The sequence below is a fragment of the Protomyctophum parallelum genome (genome assembly GCF_964188405.1).
Source record: "Protomyctophum parallelum genome assembly, chromosome: 11".
In the NCBI taxonomy this organism is placed as follows: Eukaryota; Metazoa; Chordata; class Actinopteri; order Myctophiformes; family Myctophidae; genus Protomyctophum; species Protomyctophum parallelum.
Window position 1 is genome coordinate 30641242 of NC_139707.1, and position 24844 is coordinate 30666085.

The window sequence follows — 24844 nt, forward strand, 5'->3', positions numbered from 1 at the left end:
CACAGCTCATACACATGAGGCATATTCCAATTAAACATATACAGACAGATACAGTGATCTTGCAAGTTTATTATATTTACAAATGCACAGGTTGGTATGCACTGGATCTTGCACATGGCATTTAGCGGGGGAGGGTGGTATTTGATCCCAACCCCAGCCATTTGTGTGTGTGTGTGTGTGTGTGTGTGTGTGTGTGTGTGTGTGTGTGTGTGTGTGTGTGTGTGTGTGTGTGTGTGTGTGTGTGTGTGTGTGTGTGTGTGTGTGTGTGTGTGTGTGTGTGTGTGTGTGTGTGTGTGTGTGCTTAACTGCTCATGAAAATGAGGTAGAACCCCTATCTGCTTGTTCACTGACATTGAGGTTAAGAGCAGCAACATAATCTAATATTATTATAATTATTATTGTTAGTAGTAGTATCAACATATCATCAATGATAACACAAGTGTCATCAACAAATACAAAACACTATAGACAGGAAATATGTTCGTATAGTCTATATGGGAAATTTCATTCGCGGTACTTTGTGGTCTCCTGATAGATGTTTTTTCAGGCAGTATAGAAAGAAACCGGTTTTTATACATTTACACCTTTCAGTGGATGGTGTCAGGGCATTCCACATTTTGGTTGATCAGTAATTATTTATCTTATATTAAAGGTAAGAAGCCGATGCAGAAGCAGCGCAAGCTGAAAAGCATAGCTGCATCATAAACTAACCAACAATGTGGTAAACCATGCAGAAGGCAGAAGCCACGAGTCAGAGCCATATAGTTTATTTTTGGTAGAAGCAGAAGAGCTCAGCTGAACTCAGAGGTGTGTAAATAGTCTGTGTCCTCTTATTATTCAGACTGAGGCAGCTGAGGTTTTATGCTAATATGAGGGAATCATTCTGCATTTTCAACCCAATAAAGCCCTCTTGTTGTTATCCTGTTGACTGTGAGACCTTAAGAGTCAGAAAAAATGTCCATAATAAAGCACAGGGCTTGATGGCTGTACTTCACACTTTTTTTTTTACAAATGTAAAGAAATGGAAATGTGTCCTAGCTGGAAGCTTGGATGAATGGCAGCAAAACACAGGAGCTATTTGACGACTTCATTCTTCTTGACATCCTTTGTTGTCATGCTTTCTTTGGTTTACTTTCCACCTGAACATCTCCCAATCCGTTTAACTCTGTGGTTCTCAAAGTGGGGTTTGAGGACCCCATGGGTTTGTGAATGTATTAAAATCAGTTAAACCACTTTATCCCTATACATTTACGAGTTGAAAATAGACGATCTTCAAGCCCACAATGTGAGCTTGTAGATTGGCTTATTCTCTTACTTGGACACACAAATCTTGTACGAGGGTCCTCAGCACAAAATATGTCCAGCTGGGGGTGGCCAATATACTTATTACAAGTTTTAAAACCACTAAAATATTTACCACAAATTATTGACAGATAAAGCAGGCCAAGATGAATGTAACTTTTTATTTTAGTTTTTCGTCTTACATGCATGTCATAGTGAAAGTTATTTCAGAGGATATTCTTGTGTAGCCATGCCACAGGATCCACAAAAGCCACATCTGCCTTCTTTGCATGGCATAATTCAGTTTGAACATTATTATTCTGGTTTATGGTATTTAAGTCTTTGCAGCAACTCTCAGAGAGAAAGCACTGGGGGTTGACCCTCTGACCTTCAGGTTTGTAACGTGAATGGAGATAATACATGTTTACAAGCCTAACATAATAAAGGCAGTATATCTCCACCAAGTGAAGGGAACTTAACATGTTACTTTCTCTATTGAGAAGCCATATGGGTGCTAATTGTGAATTTGTGACTGAGGATTCTGGTTTTTGGGCCACGGTTGCTTAAGATGTAAAAAAAAAAAAAAAAAAAAAGTGCACAGATGTTCTTCCAATTACAGGGCCCCTCTCCTGCTCAGTCCTTCTCTCCAGACGGATCAGGTAGACACTTATGTGTGTATGTGTCAAGCTTCAAGTAGTAAACAAAGCAATAATACAGAATGTATAATATTTACAAATGTACAAAATGTAGTAAGTCCTTTGAAATGAAAGCTTTATAGTCTTTGTGTTTCCCCTGAGAGTCTTAAGCCAAATTAAGGCTTCAGTCGTGCATGCAGTCTGTTAACTGGACAAAACACTGGACGATTCAGATTCAGTCGACACAGATGAAATGGGCCCTCGCTTTTTTGTCATGAGAGTCGTTTTCTGACTAGACTTGCTGAACGTCAGCGCCCTCCGGGCCGACTTCTTGAACTTGACCCCGAGAAAGGCGTACAGGATGGGGTTGAGGCAGCAGTGGAAATAAGCCAGGGCCTCCGTGATTGAGATCCACTTCTGCACGCCGTTCTCCAGCGCGCAGCTCTGCGAGATCACGCCCAGCATCATGAGCGTGTCCACGAAGATACCCAGGCAGTATGGCAGCCAGCTGCCGAAGAAGCACAGGATGAGGATGATCGTGGTCTTCAGCGCCTTCCTCTTCAGCGCCTGGCCCTTGGAGCCCTGCGACAGCTTGGCGATGATGATGCAGTAGCAGGTGGCGATGACCAGGCCGGGCAGCACGAAGCCCACGAGGATGTGCTGGAAGCGGAACGCCGCCACCCACAGCGTGCTGTTGGCCTGCGGGTAGTTGCGCTGGCAGATGATCCGCGAGCCCTCCGTCTCCACGCCGTCCAGGCCAGCGAACACGTCGTTGGCCTCCATGTCCTGCACCTTGGCGAACACCAGGTCGGGCACGGTGAGCAGCGCGGCGGGCAGCCACACGCCCACGTAGATCACGCGCTCCGCCAGCAGCTTGCGCGTGGCCTGGCTGTTGGTGGCGCGCACCACGGCCAGGTAGCGGTCGAAGCTGATGAAGGCCAGGATGAGCACGCTGCTGTACAGGTTCACCGTGTAGATGGCGTGCACGGAGACGCACATGAAGCCGCCAAAGTGCCAGCTGCTGGCCGCGTCCACGGCCCAGAAGGGCAGCGTCAGCACGAACAGCAGGTCGGCCACGGAGAGATGGAGCCGGTACTTGTCCGTCATTGTTTTTACCTTCTTCTGGTAGCCCATGACCACCACCACTAATCCGTTGCCGATGATGCCCAGGATAAAGATAATTCCGTAAACCGTCGGCAGGAAGATCCGGTAGAACTCGCTGCTGAGCGCCCTGCCGCAGGGCTCCTCGAAGTCCTCGGGCATTTCAAAATCCCCGGACTCATCATCCGAGCTGTTGTCGTTCTCGAATACAAACACATGTTGCTGAAAGCAGAATAGAATGGAATATAGGTTAGAATTTGAAACACAATATAGTTATAGGTTTGTAGGCTAATTGTTCTTTAGCCATAGGCCTACATATTTATTTTTATATGATAATTAACTTTGGAATTATAGACAAAGAACACATATAGTATATCCTACACACTTAAAAGTTAACCCACAAAAAAACAAAAACTAAGTCCTATTTTTTTTAAATAATTTATATTTTTTTGTCCCACGATTTTGTAACCCATTTTCCTGTGCCAATCATCCTGTGATGTGATCCTGGGCTCTACACACCCTCCGCCAACCTAGGGAGAGCAACGGACTTAACTCATGCTTCCTTCATGCTTGAGTGTCCAAGTTGCTCCTTTACACACAAAAACTAAGTCCTATTAAATATTCTACTATTTAAACAGTAGGCCTATTTAAACAAACAAATGAAAAGATAAAAAGTGAAAACTCACCTCATATGACATTTTTGCTGTGCGTTGAAAATGTGTTCTGTCTCTGTGCTGTGAGTGAGGTAGAGGTAGGCTCCTATATCTGTGTGTTGTATGGTGGTTAGTAGGTCTCCTCTCCAGTCTCCTCCTAGTAGGCCTAGTAGTAATAGTAAATTCTAAAGGGACCTGCACTCATAAATACTGTTAACCCTTAACCCCTCCCCCTCCGGGTCCGAGGACGAGGAGGAGCATCAGGGCGCGTGTGGGGGGTGCACAACACCACGCACAAGACGCGTCGTCCCTGAAGCAGAAGTCTCCAAATCGGGAAGGCTATAAAATCAAAACTATGTTGTGTTCAGTCAGTGGCATTGACAGACAGTGTGTCATGTGAGTAGATGGTGTGTGACCGTGTGAGAGAGGAGTTTGTGTTGTTTACACTTATGTCGTTTCCAGCTTAACAGAATGCCCCTCTCTTGCTCAAAGAGAGTGGAAAATTAGAGTGGTCTTTTTGTATATTTCAGACTCATATTTCTGTATACAAATCACTGTGTGACAGTGTGTGCACTGTCACATATGTTAGGCTATTATGATGTGAGAATTAAGTCTAGTACTAGTTTTCACCACCCGAGTCTACATTTCTCTCAACCCCTCTACACATCCTGCCACATTTTAAGTGCTGTTATGTCTGCCTTTCCAAGTGCTGATTGACCCCTCTGGATTTGAAAAGAACCGCACTCTTATGTGGGACTTCTATCAAACAGCGCATAGTGTAGGGTGCCACTGAGAAGGGTGTTCATTCTCTTAATACTAAAGTCTCACCACACCACTCTCACCCTCTCTGATTTCAGTTTAGTAGAGCGATGACAGAACTATAGGCCACACAGAGCTCTCCACCTTCTCGGCTCTGATCTCAACCAAAATTGTGGCCACTTTTGAAACTGGATACATGCCATGTGTGGCTTGCAAATGTTGTTATACTACTCTTTGATATATGATAGTAGTGATTGATTGTATGAGTCTATCCATGTTGTCGGTTCCACAGATGTAGCTGTTGCTTGTGTTGAAGTGTGAATCCTCCATGATCACATTTACAGAAAAGCTTTTGCATGTTTAACTTGAAACCATTTGGCCTTGGACGCTGTCTAAAATGTAACAATGTAGAACAGTTGAATAACCCATTAACCACTTGAACCCAACATTAATATGCTGGAGGGAACATTCACCATAAATTGTTGATCTACATTCTAAATCTAAAAGCTCACACAACGCATCACTTTGTGAGCTTGTAATTCAGCTATTCTATGTTGTAGATTGGAAAAATAACAAGTACAGTGCAACTCTGGTCCCATTTACTATATGTAGAGGGAGTCTAAATGGTCAATCCACCAATTATCATCAAGCAATCCAATAATCACCAATAATCCAGACGTTCATTAACACACTAAACTACTAATTCATATTAGCCTTTGAATGCTTATCAAAGTTGTTGCAGTGTTACCGGCTAATCTAATAAAATGCTCTATCTGTGTTGCCAGTCTGCCAGAGTGTGCCTGTGTGCAGTGTCTGGGCCCCTGAAGAGTTGGCAAAGGGGAGTCTGGCCAGGAGAGAATGCCCACTGTATTGGTGTGTTGCTCTTATCAAATCCATTCAGTAGCAAACTGCTTTTCTGCTATCAGTGTCTGGAAGTCAAAACCACTGGGCTTTATCCAAATTACTTTCTGTTCAAAGGGGAATTACATTGAAAACAACTTTTTGTATTTTCACCTCTTTTTTTTTAATGAGAAGTTGAGTTCTCACTAGCATTGATACAAATTGAAATGCACTTCCTGCATACAGTATTCTTCTAAAGTAAAGAATCAACACTTTAAACAACAGATGAACTATGAATGTTTTATGATTATCCAGTAACTGTAATCTTATAGCTCAACTAATTATGTCAGAGTTCATAAACACATTAACAAAAGATTATCATGTTTGAACAATAGTACTACCAGGGCCTAATTCCTGTAGCGGTCGCAGACAATGTAATCTGATAATGTCACTGTATTGTATTTGCATTTATCTTGATGGTTTGTAACTTGGTATTCATAAAATAGCATATACATTTTTTGTGAAATGCTGTGAAATGATTCATAATAGAAATGTCATTCAGGTTTATTTTAAGCAGGCATTATGTGTAGAAGCAACATGGTAGAGAAATAACCTTTATGACAAGAAAGAACTGATTCATAAGTGTAACTTTGCCAAGGAACTAGACTTGAGTGGCAGACCGGTGGAAGGTTTATCCTTTGGGAGGAATCCAAAGTTCAAAAACTCTTTTATGTCATTCTGGCATTTCAGACGGTCTCAAATAACAGAGACAAAGAGAATCTTATCAAAAGTTTCAGACACGTTTGAGTCTTTGGCACAAGTCTATGCCCCTTCTTGCATTGTTTGTTCTCTGTGGCATGTAATCTATCATCTACCTATGCAGTCAAATCCAGAATATTATTTTAACTCCTTATAGCAGTGGTTCTCAAACTTTTTTATGTCAAGGATCCCCAAATTTGTACAAGAAAGTATAAGCACATATAAGCACGTTGCATTGCTGGTACAGGTATATCGGCTATATCGAAGTGCATGGTTATATTGATTTCACTGTTATATTATAACTGGCGACCCCCCGGAAGGCCCTCCAGGACCTCTAGAGTTTAGAGGTCCCTGGACCCCACTTTGAGAACCACCTACAACATATGACTTTTCAAAGTCAAGAGTAATGAATTCAGAATGATTATTATGTCTGCAAGATAATCACTCGTCTTACACAACTAGTTGATGTTTTCCCCTTTATTGTGTTGTAGTGTTTGTGAGTGTGTGTACTGTGTAGCTTATCATTTGATTGCCATTTCAACTGAAGGAATGTCTAGTATTATTCTAATAAAAACACAAATGTGCGTGTGAGCCTTCAAATGGATATCTGAAGCCTGTTCCTTGGATGCAATAAGGCTGCAGATTGCGATCGACATAGGCAGCAGGGGTCCATGAGCCCACTTAGAATACAAATCATAGCAAGTGTGAGTGGCAGGGCTGGGGGTTGGGGGGCTCTTCAGTGAAGAATGGCTATTGAAATGAGGCAGAAGAATGCTTGTTGTGAGATAAAGAGAGGAGTGAAGTGAACAGAGCTGTTCAGTCAACAATGCCAGACAGTCACAGTCACCCAGTTCCTACTCATAAAGACTTGCAGGGGTGGAAAGTAACTAAAGTACTGTACTATATCATGTATTGATACTTCATACTTCTATTCCACTACATGGAAAATGCTATACTTTTTACTCCACTACATTTATTTGACAGCGTTGGTTAGTTACTTTGTAGTAATCCATGCAATTAATCAATCATCTTCTTTTTCTTCTCTGGAAATATAGCAAATTTAAAGCTCACAATGTGGCGCAACACAACGCATTGCGAGCTTCTATCAACTATTTTCAAATATCTGAAGTACGGCTTAATGATTATTAACGATCAATAATTATTGTGTAGTTACAAGAGTAACAAGACACATTCTGAAATGGGCATTATTATTTTTGAATATCAGCTCTCAATGTGCCAGACTGCGAAGTTGTGAGCTTGGAGATCAGCCGATGTACATAAAGTTTAAAGTGCTCATGTGGTCTAGTTGCTTCGTTTGGATTAATTTCATATACCTTGTTGCTTATTTCTCTCACACAATGTCAACTGGCAACACTGAATGCCAGTCACAGTCAGTCATCCAGTTCCAACTCATCCAGAGAGGAGCCCATAGCAAGTCAGATCATTTTCATAATGGTATACCACTGCTCAAATATCACCATCACTTTCTCCCCCCCTTCTCCTTCAAATCACCACATAGAAAATAACATGTTCTCTTTGTTGTTGAAGCTCACTTGGGGTGTCGCCCCTAAACACATATAAAAGGGTTTGAGTAGCCCATCCCCAAAACCTTTAATCTCCTGTGTGGGGATTGCCAGGTGGGTTACGTGTATATCAACTCTGTACATGATAGCTTTATGATTTTTTTTCCTTTATTCATGAACCATGGCTCACCTGTGCATGCTTGCCAATGCATTGTAGGCTGCATATTTGTGGGGCTGGAACAACGGTGAGATTGAGGGATGTTTTTCTTCTTTCTGTCTTGCAAAGAGTCCCGTTTTCGCTGACAGTTGATTAAGTAAAGCGCAAAACATCTGATGCATGGTTTTAGTGAACTGCTTATTTTCACTCTCACATTCATTATTTGAGTATAAATCATTCAGTTATGAACACATAGGGAAGTTTTAAATCTCTTTTCATAGTCCTATAAGTACTTTTATCTATATTTTGATGTGTAGGAAAATATTTGTACCTGTCGAAAATGTCACTGAGTGAATGCACAGGGAATCATGTTTTCGCGCCCTTTAGAATCCTGTGTTCTTACATGACTCAGAAGAGTTGGAATGTGCCTGCATGCATGTTATGGTATGTGGTATTTTCAGCATTCATGCTGGAATGCATAACATTTATATCTGCGTTTATCAGTGAAGGCTCCATCGGGGTACCTGTGTTTTTCCTTCTCTCCATGGTCCATGTACAGAGTGTCTCTCGTAGAGTTAGACCGATATATTGGTTTGGCCGATCTATCGGCCATTGTTTGACTTTTTTTTAAGATCAGTCAATCAGGTCAGTATCAGAAAATAGGCGATGTGTCCCATTTTTTATGGGACACATCATTTTAATTTAACCACTTTCAATCTAGTCTCCCTAATTTGGGCATTATAGGAGAACATTTTCAAAAGTTAATTAACAGAAATAATCTACAAAGCTCACAGTGTTATGATGCGTTGCGAGCATGTAGATCGGTTATTTATTTATTTTATTTTTTGCTATACAATGAAACATCGGCAATCGAGGGATTAGAGCATCGGTTCCTAAATATTCAGGCTGTTACCCCCCAAAATAATAATAATTTGATAATATTTGGTATTAAAGGTCTTACAAGTCATTAAACTTTAACTTTAGAAATGTGCAGATACCCTGTATAGTGTATACACTTATTTTGTAGGTCGGTTTGTTTACCGGGGGGACTTGGGGGACCGCCCCAAAATAAAAAAAACTGGGGATCGGCATCGGAACCAAAAGATAAGTTATCGGCCAGGCTGTACTCTCAGGAGAGTAGTGTAGTAGAGAGTAGTCATGGTCTATGTACAAGGTGTCTCTTGGGAAGGGAGGCTGCCAAGTGGGATGAGACATCCATCCCACATGCTTGTTTTCTTGTGTTCTCTTTTGTTAGGGGTTTGTCTTCTGTGACGAGCCTAAAGCCCCATGCAGGGGTACCACACTAGGGTACCACTGCTGGTCTCCATATATGTAAATAATCTCTGAGATAATTTATAAAATGCTGCATTCCATTTTAATGCAAATTATACAGTTATACACCGCACTTCCACATCAATAGCACAAGCCCTTGGATTCCTGCAGTCTGGTTTTGATGTGGTTCTATCTAACAGACAAATACAAACAAATACAAATTCAAGCTATATGGAGTGAACCTCCAAAATCTTAGAGACTGCTCAAGGCGTTAACATTTTAATTGAAACAAGTCCCCAGGACTTTTTTGTGTTATCCTCCGAAATCAATCAAATCCAATCAATCAACCAGTCACTGTGTGACCAGTGTTGTTTTTGGCAGCAAATTTCTATTTTAGTTTAGTCATATAGTCTTTGGACTGAAACTTCATTTAGTTTTAGTCACATTTTAGTCACCTGGAATGTCTTAGTGTTAGTCTAGTTTTAGTCGACTAAATGTCATAAGATTTTAGTCGACTAAATCTACAGTTGATTTAGTCGACTAAAATGTATTTTAGCGGGTCTTGATGCCGTCGTAATGAGTGTTTTTACACTTGCTGAAAATAGCCGATCTACAAGTTCACAACGCGTCGCAACGCGATCTTTGTAGATCAGCTATTTTCAGCATGCAACCAAGTGTAAAATGACTTATACTGGATCTCTTGTCCACTAGTCCCTTCCTAACATTTTAGTCTAGTTTTTCTTTGTCGACGAAATTGTCAGTAAATTTAGTCTTAGTTTTAGTCATCGTAGCTTAGTTTTCATTTAGTTTTCATTTGTTTTTGTCAGTGAAAATAGGTAGTCTTAGTTTTAGTCGACAAAAACAACACTGTGTGTGACTAAATGTATCCTAAATCAAATCACACATTGACAACCTTGTTTCTAAACTGAAAATTTAAGTTACATTTTTAAGAATGAATCCCGGTTCTCCTTCCATTCAAGGAAACAACGGTGAAGGTGCATCCAGCCTCAGTCTACAGAAGAAAACTTGAAGAATGATGCAGGTATATATGAATTATCATAGGACAAGTACAGGTATTAAGCAAGCACAAAATCATTTTATTTTAGGACTTGTATGTTACAAATGGTATTGAGTAAAATCTATTTAATTATTTTTTACATAAAGCTGCCAAAGTGAAATATATAAATTGCTGATTATATTTCACTCACAAAACCATTTGAAAAGCTCCAAGCTGGCCGCATGCTTGTGTTTAAGAAAGGGCTGGATTCTCAACAATGCTCCCACTTTAAAGACAAAGGTTGTGTTATCTTGGCATGGCCCTTGCTTTCCTAGACTTCCTACTTTGCTAAGGGCTTGGATATGTTGGCTCTTTGAAAGCTATTTCCTTGACCTCAGTCAAGGTCAACCGAAGGTCAATTAATTTAATTTAATTAATTTACTGTGAAATCCTGCGTCTAAGGTCCGTCGGTCACATACATGGAGAAGACTGGATCTCTTGTTGATCTGACCTCATCAAACCCTGTACACTCAATACACGCTCCATATACTGTATGGCCAGTACAGAATTCATTCCATATGTTGATCTGACCCCCCGTGCCAAAGTGACAGTGCTCGCCCAGCAGGCTCCCGTCTGCCGTCACCCAGGCGGATGCGCGCACATGACCTCGCCCTTTAGGGCGTCTTACTGGTATTATTAATTTGGAAATTAAGTCACAGACTTATGAATGTAATATGTTTACATATATTTAAACAAACCTAATATGCTGTCACAATTCAGTGAATTCCATTTCACCCAGATTGAAGTCAGTGTTGCAATTTGTGTTCTCTTATAAACGTAGTATTGAACAATATATTTTTGGCTGCCAGTTTATTCCACCCCCCCCCCCACACACACACACACACACTAAAGAATGCCTTCCAAACTTGTCTGAACAAAAAGTTTTAGCTTTCACCGCATTTTAAGGAGAGCAAATGGTTACCATCCAGTTGTTTTTCTCCATATTACTGAAATTCTTATTTAAAATGGCCATTTTGTTGCACATCAGAATATGTGTTTGTGAAATATATGTTTTTTTAGTTCCTAGGGAAGTTTGGAAAGTAATTATTTTACTCATTGAGAACAGGTGGAAGTGGTTTCTCTTTGTTGCTTCGGGATCATGATCAAATATCACTGACAGCTCATGCACACATTATTGTGTGTACTGCTCTAAGCCTAAATAATTTGTTACAATACAGTTTTTGTCTTTGTATACACAGGAACAATGATTCATCATATGGAACGTACTGTATTCCTACTCGGAAATTTGCATGGCGAGGACTAGGTAATTGATTATGCACTGTATGGCCAGTGGTTTTCAACATTTTTGCGCCTATAAGGTACAAGCCAAAATCTCAAAGCACACCTGTATTCATAACGAAAACAACATAAAAATGCCATATCGTTTCGGATCGGTCTCAAAATAATGCTGATTATTTAATCGTTTTCACCAGCATTGCCTAGGCTTGTTTCCATTGTGGTCCTCTGTATAATATCGGAATCGGTCAGAATCGGTATTGGTCATAATTTCATAATCGTGCTGCACCCCTATGCCCAGGTGGTACGTTTTTAACTATTTCCTTTAGAATCCTACTGGGAATTTAGTGTGCACAAAGAAATACAAAAAAAATACAAAACAAAAAAATAAATAATACATAATGATGATAATAACAATAACAACTAGAAAGAGGCAATTCTGGGAAATTGCAAAGTGTGGTTGCCTACATCGCACCCGTCGAAAATGGAATCGCTTTTGGCTCTGCGTTGATTAAGCCACCCTCGACATGTGATTCAGATTTGGGATGGATCGGACATTCCGTGCGTGAATTGTGGCATGTTTTGTCAAATAGGCCCCTCCCACTAACTTCGGAAGACGATTACGGCCGAACGATACAGAATATCTAAATTCTGACTGTGCTGTTTTAATCGGATAGGTCCGGAGATCATGTGTACCGATTTTTGTGAGATTTGGACAAAATCTGTAGGAGGAGGAGCAAAAAGTGTGTTTTGAACAAAATTCAAAATGGCGGGAAATCTATCTAGACGCAAATGGGCGGGGCCTATATGGGGAGATGCGCCATGACCCAAGGAATCCAGGGATTTTTTTTTTTTGATTTTACGACCTACGGTTCAAGAGTTATACCCCAAAAGGTACAGTTGGCTGTTATAGCGCCACCATGAGGCAGAACGTTATACTTCTAAGGTAATTAATTTTAGTAATTATTATGAATCTCTCCTCCAAGTCTTGTAAGTATAGCCCTTACGGTCTCAGAGGAAAAAATACTTGAAAGTGAGTTTTTGCATTTTCCCATTCATGTCTATGGGGAAATTTAATGCACTAATTAATTCATATCAATTAAACTATCCAACAAATGTCTTATCCCAATACACGCACACGATTCCCGATGTAGCCCGTCGTTTTGACATATGGCTCGAGTGCGTGCGACAAAAACTGTGGGAGGTATAATGCGTCAAAATAAAGTTTATCTATAATAATAACAAAAACTAGAAAATTCGCAATTTAAAAAAATTGCAGAGTGTGGTTGCCGCAGTGGCTTACATATGCCCCTCCCACTAGTATTGCCAGCCAATTACAATTTCAAGTCACGCCTTAGATCATGCGTAAGTAATTCGGAGGGGATTTAACCCCCGAAATTCATGTTTTTGCGACACACGGTTACATTTCTCGCATTTGCGGCGCCCCCTATGGATGAAAATGGAATTTTGTTGCTTTTAGAACTTGGTTGATTGAACCACCCCGGACATGTGATTGAAATGTGGGATGGATTGGACATTCCGTTCGTGATTTATGGCATTTTTTGTGATATAGGCCCCTCCTACTAACTCCGGAAGACGATTACGGCCGAACGATACGCACTTTCAAAATTCTGCGGCTCAGTTTTAATTGGATGGGTCCAGAGATCACGTGTGCCGATTTCTGTGAGATTTGGACAAAATCTGTAGGAGGAAAAGCAAAAAGTGTGTTTTGGACAAAATTCAAAATGGCGGAAAATCTATCATGGCGGAAATGGGCGTGGCCTATATGGGGAGATGCGTCATGACCCAAGGAATCCAGGGAAAAAATAATTTAGATTTTACGACCTACGATTCAAGAGTTATAAGCCAAAAGGTAAAGTGGGCTGTTATAGCGCCACCATGAGGCCGACCGATAAAATTTTAGGGTTAAATAATTTTAGGGATAATGTTGAATTATCCCTAAAAGTTTTGTAACTATAGTGATTACAGTCTCCGACGAACAAATACTTTTATGTGAATTTTTGCCTTTTCCCATTCATGTCAATGGGGACATTTAATTCACTAATAAATTCATATCAATTAAACTATACAACATTTCTCTTAACAAAATACAAGCACACGATTCCCGATTTTTCCGGTCAATTTGACATATGGCTCAAGTGCGTACAGCGTACAGTGTGGGAGGTATAAAGCGTCAAAATAAAGACTACTCCAGTGAAAAAAAAATAATAATAATAATAATAAAGTGTCACAGTTACAAGAGTCTGGTTGCCCATTCGGGCAACCACACTAACTAGAAAGAGGCAATTCTGGGAAATTGCAAAGTGTGGTTGCCCACATCGCACCCGTCGAAAATGGAATCGCTTTTGTCTCTGCGTTGATGAAACCACCCTCGACATGTGATTCAAATTTGGGATGGATCGGACATTCCGTGCGTGAATTGTGGCGTTTTTTGTAAAATAGGCCCCTCCCACTAACTTGGGAAGACGATTACGACCGAACTATACAGAAGATCGCTGTTTTAATCGGATAGGTTGGCTGATATAGGCCCCTCCCAGTAATTATACCAGCCAATTACAATGTCAAGTCATCCTTTGTGATCATGCATAAGTCATTCAAAGAGGATTTCCCCCCCCCCAAAATCATGTTTTTGCAACAAACGGGTATAGGCCCCTCCCAGTAATTTTGCCAGCCAATTACAATGTCAAGTCACCCTTTGTGATCATGCGTAAGTCATTCAAAGGGGATTTCCCCCCCAAAATCGTGTTTTTGCAACAAACGGGTAATTGTTTTTGCAATTGTAGCGCCCCCTATGGATGGAAATGGAATTGCTTTTGGCTCTGTGTTGATTAGGCCATCATCAACATGTGATTCAAATTTGGGGAGGATTGGACTTTCCGTTCGTGATTTGTGCAATCTTTTGTAAAATAGGCCCCTCCCACTAACTTTGGAAGCTGATTACGGACGAATGATATGGAATATGGAATTTCTGACTGTGCTGTTTTCATCGGATAGGTCCCGAGATCATGTGTACCGATTTCTGTGAGATTTGGACAAAATCTGTAGGAGGAGGAGCAAAAAGTGTGTTTTGAAGAAAATTCAAAATGGCGGGAAATCTATCTAGACGCAAATGGGCGGGGCCTATATGGGGAGATGCGTCATGACCCAAGGAATCCAGGGAAAAAATATTTTTGATTTTACGACCTACGGTTCAAGAGTTATACCCCAAAAGGTAAAGTTGGCTGTTATAGCGCCACCATGAGGCAGAACGTTATACTTCTAAGGTAATTAATTTTAGTAATTATTATGAATCTCTCCTCCAAGTCTTGTAAGTATAGCCCTTACGGTCTCAGAGGAAAAAATACTTGAAAGTGAGTTTTTGCATTTTCCCATTCATGTCTATGGGGAAATTTAATGCACTAATTAATTCATATCAATTAAACTATCCAACAAATGTCTTATCCCAATACACGCACACGATTCCCGATGTAGCCCGTCGTTTTGACATATGGCTCGAGTGCATGCGACAAAAACTGTGGGAGGTATAATGCGGCAAAATAAAGTTTATCTATAATAAAAAGAAGAACTAGAAAGAGGCAATTCTGGGAAATTGCAAAGTGTGGTTGCCCACATCGCACCCGTCGAAAATGGAATTGCTTTTGTCTCTGCGTTGATGAAACCACCCTCGACCTGTGATTCAAATTTGGGATGGATCGGACATTCCGTGCGTGAATTGTGGCGTTTTTTGTAAAATAGGCCCCTCCCACTAACTTTGGAAGACGTTTACGGCCGAACGATACAGAAGATCTAAATTCTGTCTGTGCTGTTTTAATGGGATAGGTCCCGAGATCATGTGTACCGATTTTTGTGAGATTTGGTCAAAATCTGTAGGAGGAGTAGCAAAAAGTGTGTTTTGAACAAAATTCAAAATGGCGGGAAATCTATCTAGACGCAAATGGGCGTGGCCTATATTGGGAGATGTGTCATGACCCAAGGAATCCAAGGAAAAAATATTTTTTATTTTACGAGCTACGGTTCAAGAGTTATACCCCAAAAGGTAAAGTTGGCTGTTATAGCGCCACCATGAGGCCGACCGATATACTTCTAAGGTAATTAATTTTAGTAATTATTATGAATCTCTCCTCTAAGTCTTGTATGTATAGCCCTTACGGTCTCAGAGGAAAAAATACTTGAAAGTGAGTTTTTGCATTTTCCCATTCATGTCTATGGGGAAATTTAATGCACTAATTAATTCATATCAATTAAACTATTCAACAAATGTCTTAGCAAAATACACGCACACGATTCCCGATGTAGCCCGTCGTTTTGACATATGGCTCGAGTGCGTGCGACAAAAACTGTGGGAGGTATAATGCGGCAAAATAAGTTTATCTATAATGAAAAGAATAAAAGGTCACTAAAACAATAGTATGGTTGCCTTCAGGCAACCACACTAACTAGAAAGAGGCAATTCTGGGAAATTGCAAAGTGTGGTTGCCCACATCGCACCCGTCGAAAATGGAATCGCTTTTGTCTCTGCGTTGATGAAACCACCCTCGACATGTGATTCAAATTTGGGATGGATCGGACATTCCGTGCGTGAATTGTGGCGTTTTTTGTAAAATAGGACCCTCCCACTAACTTGGGAAGACGATTACGACCGAACGATACAGAAGATCTAAATTCTGACTGTGCTGTTGAAATCGGATAGGTTGGCTGATATAGGCCCCTCCCAGTAATTATACCAGCCAATTACAATGTCAAGTCATACTTTGTGATCATGCATAAGTCATTCAAAGAGGATTTCCCCCCCAAAATCATGTTTTTGCAACAAAGGGGTATAGGCCCCTCCCAGTAATTTTGCCAGCCAATTACAATGTCAAGTCACCCTTTGTGATCATGCGTAAGTCATTCAAAGGGGATTTCCCCCCAAAATCGTGTTTTTGCAACAAACGGGTAATTGTTTTTGCAATTGTAGCGCCCCCTATGGATGGAAATGGAATTGCTTTTGGCTCTGTGTTGAGTAGGCCATCCTAAACATGTGATTCAAATTTGGGGAGGATTGGACTTTCCGCTCGTGATTTGTGCATTTTTTTGTAAAATAGGCCCCTCCCACTAACTTTGGAAGCTGATTACGGACGAACGATATGGAATATCGAAATTCTGACTGTGCTGTTTTCATCGGATAGGTCCCGAGATCATGTGTACCGATTTCTGTGAGATTTGGACAAAATCTGTAGGAGGAGGAGCAAAAAGTGTGTTTTGAAGAAAATGCTAATTTGCTGCAAATTCGTTCTAGACGGAAATGGGCGTGGCCTATATGGGGAGATGCGTCATGACCCAAGGAATCCAGGGAAAAAAATATTTTGATTTTACGACCTACGGTTCAAGAGTTATACCCAAAAATGTAAAGTTGGCTGTTATAGCGCCACCATGAGGCCGACCGATATACTTCTAAGGTAATTAATTTTAGTAATTATTATGAATCTCTCCTCCAAGTCTTGTAAGTATAGCCCTTAAGGTCTCAGAGGAAAGAATACTTGAAAGTGAGTTTTTGCATTTTCCCATTCATGTCTATGGGGAAATTTAATGCACTAATTAATTTATATCAATTAAACTATCCAACAAATGTCTTATCCCAATACACGCACACGATTCCCGATGTAGCCCGTCGTTTTGACATATGGCTCGAGTGCGTGCGACAAAAACTGTGGGAGGTATAATGCGGCAAAATAAAGTTTATCTATAATAAAAAGAAGAACTAGAAAGAGGCAATTCTGGGAAATTGCAAAGTGTGGTTGCCCACATCGCACCCGTCGAAAATGGAATGGCTTTTGGCTCTGCGTTGATTAAGCCACCCTCGACATGTGATTCAGATTTGGGATGGATCGGACATTCCGTGCGTGAATTGTGGCGTGTTTTGTAAAGTAGGCCCCTCCCACTAACTTCGGAAGACGATTACGGCCGAACGATACAGAAGATCTAAATTCTGACTGTGCTGTTTTAATGGGATAGGTCCCGAGATCATGTGTACTGATTTTTGTGAGATTTGGTCAAAATCTGTAGGAGGAGGAGCAAAAAGTGTGTTTTGAACAAAATTCAAAATGGCGGGAAATCTATCTAGACGCAAATGGGCGTGGCCTATATGGGGAGATGTGTCATGACCCAAGGAATCCAGGGAAAAAATATTTTTTATTTTACGACCTACGGTTCAAGAGTTATACCCCAAAAGGTAAAGTTGGCTGTTATAGCGCCACCATGAGGCCGACCGATATACTTCTAAGGTAATTAATTTTAGTAATTATTATGAATCTCTCCTCCAAGTCTTGTATGTATAGCCCTTACGGTCTCAGAGGAAAAAATACTTGAAAGTGAGTTTTTGCATTTTCCCATTCATGTCTATGGGGAAATTTAATGCACTAATTAATTCATATCAATTAAACTATTCAACAAATGTCTTAGCAAAATACACGCACACGATTCCCGATGTAGCCCGTCGTTTTGACATATGGCTCGAGTGCGTGCGACAAAAACTGTGGGAGGTATAATGCGGCAAAATAAGTTTATCTATAATGAAAAGAATAAAAGGTCACTAAAACAATAGTATGGTTGCCTTCAGGCAACCACACTAACTAGAAAGAGGCAATTCTGGGAAATTGCAAAGTGTGGTTGCCCACATCGCACCTGTCGAAAATGGAATTGCTTTTGTCTCTGCGTTGATTAAGCCACCCTCGACATGTGATTCAGATTTGGGATGGATCGGACATTCCGTGCGTGAATTGTGGCGTGTTTTGTAAAATAGGCCCCTCCCACTAACTTGGGAAGACGATTACGACCGAACGATACAGAAGATCTAAATTCTGACTGTGCTGTTGAAATCGGATAGGTTGGCTGATATAGGCCCCTCCCAGTAATTATACCAGCCAATTACAATGTCAAGTCATCCTTTGTGATCATGCATAAGTCATTCAAAGAGGATTTCCCCCCCAAAATCATGTTTTTGCAACAAAGGGGTATAGGCCCCTCCCAGTAATTTTGCCAGCCAATTACAATGTCAAGTCACCCTTTGTGATCATGCGTAAGTCATTCAAAGGGGATTTCCCCCCCAAAATCGTGTTTTTGCAACAAACGGGTAATTGTTTTTGCGATTGTAGCGCCCCCTATGGATGGAAATGGAATTGCTTTTGGCTCTGTGTTGATTAGGCCATCCTAAACATGTGATTCAAATTTGGGGAGGATTGGACTTTCCGCTCGTGATTTGTGCATTTTTTTGTAAAATAGGCCCCTCCCACTAACTTTGGAAGCTGATTACGGACGAACGATATGGAATATCGAAATTCTGACTGTGCTGTTTTCATCGGATAGGTCCCGAGATCATGTGTACCGATTTCTGTGAGATTTGGACAAAATCTGTAGGAGGAGGAGCAAAAAGTGTGTTTTGAAGAAAATGCTAATTTGCTGCAAATTCGTTCTAGACGGAAATGGGCGTGGCCTATATGGGGAGATGCGTCATGACCCAAGGAATCCAGGGAAAAAAATATTTTGATTTTACGACCTACGGTTCAAGAGTTATACCCAAAAATGTAAAGTTGGCTGTTATAGCGCCACCATGAGGCCGACCGATATACTTCTAAGGTAATTAATTTTAGTAATTATTATGAATCTCTCCTCCAAGTCTTGTAAGTATAGCCCTTACGGTCTCAGAGGAAAGAATACTTGAAAGTGAGTTTTTGCATTTTCCCATTCATGTCTATGGGGAAATTTAATGCACTAATTAATTTATATCAATTAAACTATCCAACAAATGTCTTATCCCAATACACGCACACGATTCCCGATGTAGCCCGTCGTTTTGACATATGGCTCAAGTGCGTGCGACAAAAACTGTGGGAGGTATAATGCGGCAAAATAAAGTTTATCTATAATAAAAAGAACTAGAAAGAGGCAATTCCGGGAAATTGCAAAGTGTGGTTGCCCACATCGCACCCGTCGAAAATGGAAATGCTTTTGGCTCTGCGTTGATTAAGCCACCCTCGACATGTGATTCAGATTTGGGATGGATCGGACATTCCGTGCGTGAATTGTGGCGTGTTTTGTAAAGTAGGCCCCTCCCACTAACTTCGGAAGACGATTACGGCCGAACGATACAGAAGATCTAAATTCTGACTGTGCTGTTTTAATCGGATAGGTCCGGAGATCATGTGTACCGATTTTTGTGAAATTTGGACAAAATCTGTAGGAGGAGGAGCAAAAAGTGCGTTTTGAACAAAATTCAAAATGGCGGGAAATCTATCTAGACGCAAATGGGCGGGGCCTATATGGGGAGATGCGTCATGACCCAAGGAATCCAGGGAATTTTTTATTTTTATTTTACGACCTACGCTTAAAGAGTTATACCCCAAAAGGTAAAGTTGGCTGTTATAGCGCCACCATGAGGCAGAACGTTATACTTCTAAGGTAATTAATTTTAGTAATTATTATGAATCTCTCCTCCAAGTCTTGTAAGTATAGCCCTTACGGTCTCAGAGGAAAAAATACTTGAAAGTGAGTTTTTGCATTTTCCCATTCATGTCTATGGGGAAATTTAATGCACTAATTAATTCATATCAATTAAACTATCCAACAAATGTCTTATCCCAATATACGCACACGATTCCCGATGTAGCCCGTCGTTTTGACATATGGCTCGAGTGCGTGTGACAAAAACTGTGGGAGGTATAATCCGGCAAAATAAAGTTTATCTAGTATAATAAGAAGAAACTAGAAAGAGGCAATTCTGGGAAATTGCAAAGTGTGGTTGCCCACATCGCACCCGTCGAAAATGGAATCGCTTTTGTCTCTGCGTTGATGAAACCACCCTCGACCTGTGATTCAAATTTGGGATGGATCGGACATTCCGTGCGTGAATTGTGGCGTTTTATGTAAAATAGGCCCCTCCCACTAACTTCGGAAGACGATTACGGCCGAACGATACAGAAGATCTAAATTCTGACTGTGCTGTTTTAATGGGATAGGTCCCGAGATCATGTGTACTGATTTTCGTGAGATTAGGTCAAAATCTGTAGGAGGAGGAGCAAAAAGTGTGTTTTGAACAAAATTCAAAATGGCGGGAAATCTATCTAGACGCAAATGGGCGTGGCCTATATGGGGAGATGTGTCATGACCCAAGGAATCCAGGGAAAAAATATTTTTTATTTTACGACCTACGGTTCAAGAGTTATACCCCAAAAGGTAAAGTTGGCTGTTATAGCGCCACCATGAGGCCGACCGATATACTTCTAAGGTAATTAATTTTAGTAATTATTATGAATCTCTCCTCCAAGTCTTGTATGTATAGCCCTTACGGTCTCAGAGGAAAAAATACTTGAAAGTGAGTTTGTGCATTTTCCCATTCATGTCTATGGGGAAATTTAATGCACTAATTAATTCATATCAATTAAACTATTCAACAAATGTCTTAGCAAAATACACGCACACGATTCCCGATGTAGCCCGTCGTTTTGACATATGGCTCGAGTGCGTGCGACAAAAACTGTGGGAGGTATAATGCGGCAAAATAAGTTTATCTATAATGAAAAGAATAAAAGGTCACTAAAACAATAGTATGGTTGCCTTCAGGCAACCACACTAATAAAAGGTCACTAAAGCAATAGTATGGTTGCCCTCAGGGCAACCACACTAACTAGAAAGAGGCAATTCTGGGAAATTGCAAAGTGTGGTTGCCCACATCGCACCCGTCGAAAATGGAATTGCTTTTGGCTCTGCGTTGATTAAGCCACCCTCGACATGTGATTCAGATTTGGGATGGATCGGACATTCCGTGCGTGAATTGTGGCGTGTTTTGTAAAATAGGCCCCTCCCACTAACTTTGGAAGACGATTACGGCCGAACGATACAGAAGATCTAAATTCTGTCTGTGCTGTTTTAATGGGATAGGTCCCGAGATCATGTGTACTGATTTTTGTGAGATTCGGTCAAAATCTGTAGGAGGAGGAGCAAAAAGTGTGTTTTGAACAAAATTCAAAATGGCGGGAAATCTATCTAGACGCAAATGGGCGTGGCCTATATGGGGAGATGTGTCATGACCCAAGGAATCCAGGGAAAAAATATTTTTTATTTTACGACCTACGGTTCAAGAGTTATACCCCAAAAGGTAAAGTTGGCTGTTATAGCGCCACCATGAGGCCGACCGATATACTTCTAAGGTAATTAATTTGAGTAATTATTATGAATCTCTCCTCCAAGTCTTGTAAGTATAGCCCTTATGGTCTCAGAGGAAAAAATACTTGAAAGTGAGTTTTTGCATTTTCCCATTCATGTCTATGGGGAAATTTAATGCACTAATTAATTCATATCAATTAAACTATTCAACAAATGTCTTAGCAAAATACGAGCACACGATTCCCGATGTAGCCCGTCGTTTTGACATATGGCTCGAGTGTGTGCGACAAAAACTGTGGCAGGTATAACGCGACAAAATAAAGTTTATCTATAATAATAAGAAGAATAAAAGGTCACAAAAACAATAGTATGGTTGCCTTCAGGCAACCACACTAACTAGAAAGAGGCAATTCTGGGAAATTGCAAAGTGTGGTTGCCCACATCGCACCCGTCGAAAATGGAATCGCTTTCGTCTCTGCGTTGATTAAGCCACCCTCGACATCTGATTCAGATTTGGGATGGATCGGACATTCCGTGCGTGAATTGTGGCGTTTTTTGTAAAATAGGCCCCTCCCACTAACTTTGGAAGACGATTACGGCCGAACGATACAGAATATCTAAATTCTGTCTGTGCTGTTTTAATGGGATAGGTCCCGAGATCATGTGTAATGATTTTTGTGAGATTTGGTCAAAATCTGTAGGAGGAGGAGCAAAAAGTGTGTTTTGAACAAAATTCAAAATGGCGGGAAATCTATCTAGACGCAAATGGGCGTGGCCTATATGGGGAGATGTGTCATGACCCAAGGAATCCAGGGAAAAAATATTTTTTATTTTACGACCTACGGTTCAAGAGTTATACCCCAAAAGGTAAAGTTGGCTGTTATAGCGCCACCATGAGGCCGACCGATATTGTTCTAAGGTAATTAATTTTAGTAATTATTATGAATCTCTCCTCCAAGTCTTGTAAGTATAGCCCTTATGGTCTCAGAGGAAAAAATACTTGAAAGTGAGTTTTTGCATTTTCCCATTCATGTCTATGGGGAAATTTAATGCACTAATTAATTCATATCAATTAAACTATCCAACAAATGTCTTATCCCAATACACGCACACGATTCCCGATGTAGCCCGTCGTTTTGACATATGGCTTGAGTGCATGCGACAAAAACTGTGGGAGGTATAATGCGGCAAAATAAAGTTTATCTATAATAAAAACATAAACTAGAAAGAGGCAATTCTGGGAAATTGCAAAGTGTGGTTGCCCACATCGCACCCGTCGAAAATGGAATTGCTTTTGTCTCTGCGTTGATGAAACCACCCTCGACCTGTGATTCAAATTTGGGATGGATCGGACATTCCGTGCGTGAATTGTGGCGTTTTTTGTAAAATAGGCCCCTCCCACTAACTTTGGAAGACGTTTACGGCCGAACGATACAGAAGATCTAAATTCTGTCTGTGCTGTTTTAATGGGATAGGTCCCGAGATCATGTGTACCGATTTTTGTGAGATTTGGTCAAAATCTGTAGGAGGAGTAGCAAAAAGTGTGTTTTGAACAAAATTCAAAATGGCGGGAAATCTATCTAGACGCAAATGGGCGTGGCCTATATGGGGAGATGTGTCATGACCCAAGGAATCCAAGGAAAAAATATTTTTTATTTTACGAGCTACGGTTCAAGAGTTATACCCCAAAAGGTAAAGTTGGCTGTTATAGCGCCACCATGAGGCCGACCGATATACTTCTAAGGTAATTAATTTTAGTAATTATTATGAATCTCTCCTCCAAGTCTTGTATGTATAGCCCTTACGGTCTCAGAGGAAAAAATACTTGAAAGTGAGTTTTTGCATTTTCCCATTCATGTCTATGGGGAAATTTAATGCACTAATTAATTCATATCAATTAAACTATTCAACAAATGTCTTAGCAAAATACACGCACACGATTCCCGATGTAGCCCGTCGTTTTGACATATGGCTCGAGTGCGTGCGACAAAAACTGTGGGAGGTATAATGCGGCAAAATAAGTTTATCTATAATGAAAAGAATAAAAGGTCACTAAAACAATAGTATGGTTGCCTTCAGGCAACCACACTAATAAAAGGTCACAAAAACAATAGTATGGTTGCCTTCAGGCAACCACACTAATAATAATAAAAGGTCACAAAAACAATAGTATGGTTGCCTTCAGGCAACCACACTAATAATAATAAAAGGTCACAAAAACAATAGTATGGTTGCCTTCAGGCAACCACACTAATAAAAGGTCACAAAAACAATAGTATGGTTGCCTTCAGGCAACCACACTAATAATATCAGTGCTTATTCATAACATTTTCTTGTATATACTGTATATTGCAATAATAATGTCTTATATCATTCTATATCATCCACAGTTAGCATGTGGAATGAGTATATGCTTATATTCATGTTGGCATTACCTTCACACAAGATGTAACATTTCTTCATAAAAGAAAACATCACAAAACAATCATTCATCAGTATCTAGTTTGATAGTCTGTGGGCAACAACAGGAATAAGGTGGTTGGTCCTTCTGAACATCTCTGCAGAGATTATGTTGAGCCTTGCCTGTCATGACATGGAATCCACGCAGAATTAAAGAAAAAAAAGAATGCATGAGCCAATAAAAATGTGAAATGGTTGACACTACCCTCGAGGTGAGGAGAATATACTCACTTTGTTGGCATAGACTCAAAACAAGCCACAGGGGAGGTTGGGCAACGGCAGCTTGATATTACAGAGGAAGGGTGTTCTCTATGTGTCCATGATAAATGCAAGCGTTCCCTTTCCTTATGCACCAACGTCTAAAATGTGGTTTTGCTTTGCAACAGCCTTAAATTGCTGCCACACTGGTCGCTGCATGCCAAGCTGGTGTCTGGTAGTGCCCTTTCATGCTCATCTCTGTATTGTATGTACTGTATACTGTATACTTTCCACGAGACATTATTTGGGGCATGTCATTATAGGCGAAGATTTCCCCCAAATTACTAAAAGGTTCAAAAGTAGTAGCTACTTTACAAGCTCACAGCATTACATGGTGTTGTGGAAAAAACATGGTTATTGTTTGCATAAAGCATAATGCCAAAGTCAAACTAAAATCCTCACTTACTGTATAGGATATACTCGAGAGAATAAAAATTGACCAAATGGACCCTCCCATCAGTCTTGCAGGTCCATGTTTACACTCTTAACCCTATATCTTGCGCCACCCCTTACCCCTTATCCCTAAACTTATTTGCCTTTTTTTCTATTTTAAAACATTATAAATAGTACAAATAGCCGATCTACAAGCTAACAACGTGTCGATGTAGATTGGCTAGTTGAACTATTTTTAAATGTTTTAAAATAGTAAAAAATGGCAAATAAGTTTCGGGATAAGAGGTAAGGGGTGGCAC

At 40.5% G+C, this 24844-nt stretch overlaps 1 protein-coding gene across 1 annotated transcript; it reads right to left on the minus strand.

The window, feature by feature from the left end:
* Window positions 1-1592: 1592 nt before the first annotated feature.
* Window positions 1593-3812, minus strand: LOC310867318 (C-X-C chemokine receptor type 4-like). Its single transcript, XM_083777275.1, has 2 exons — window positions 3704-3812; window positions 1593-3239 (listed from the first exon to the last, which is right to left on the minus strand). The coding sequence occupies exons 1-2, from the start codon at window positions 3713-3715 to the stop codon at window positions 2121-2123; spliced, it is 1131 nt and encodes a 376-aa protein (XP_083633401.1). The 5' UTR covers window positions 3716-3812; the 3' UTR covers window positions 1593-2120.
* Window positions 3813-24844: the final 21032 nt, after the last annotated feature.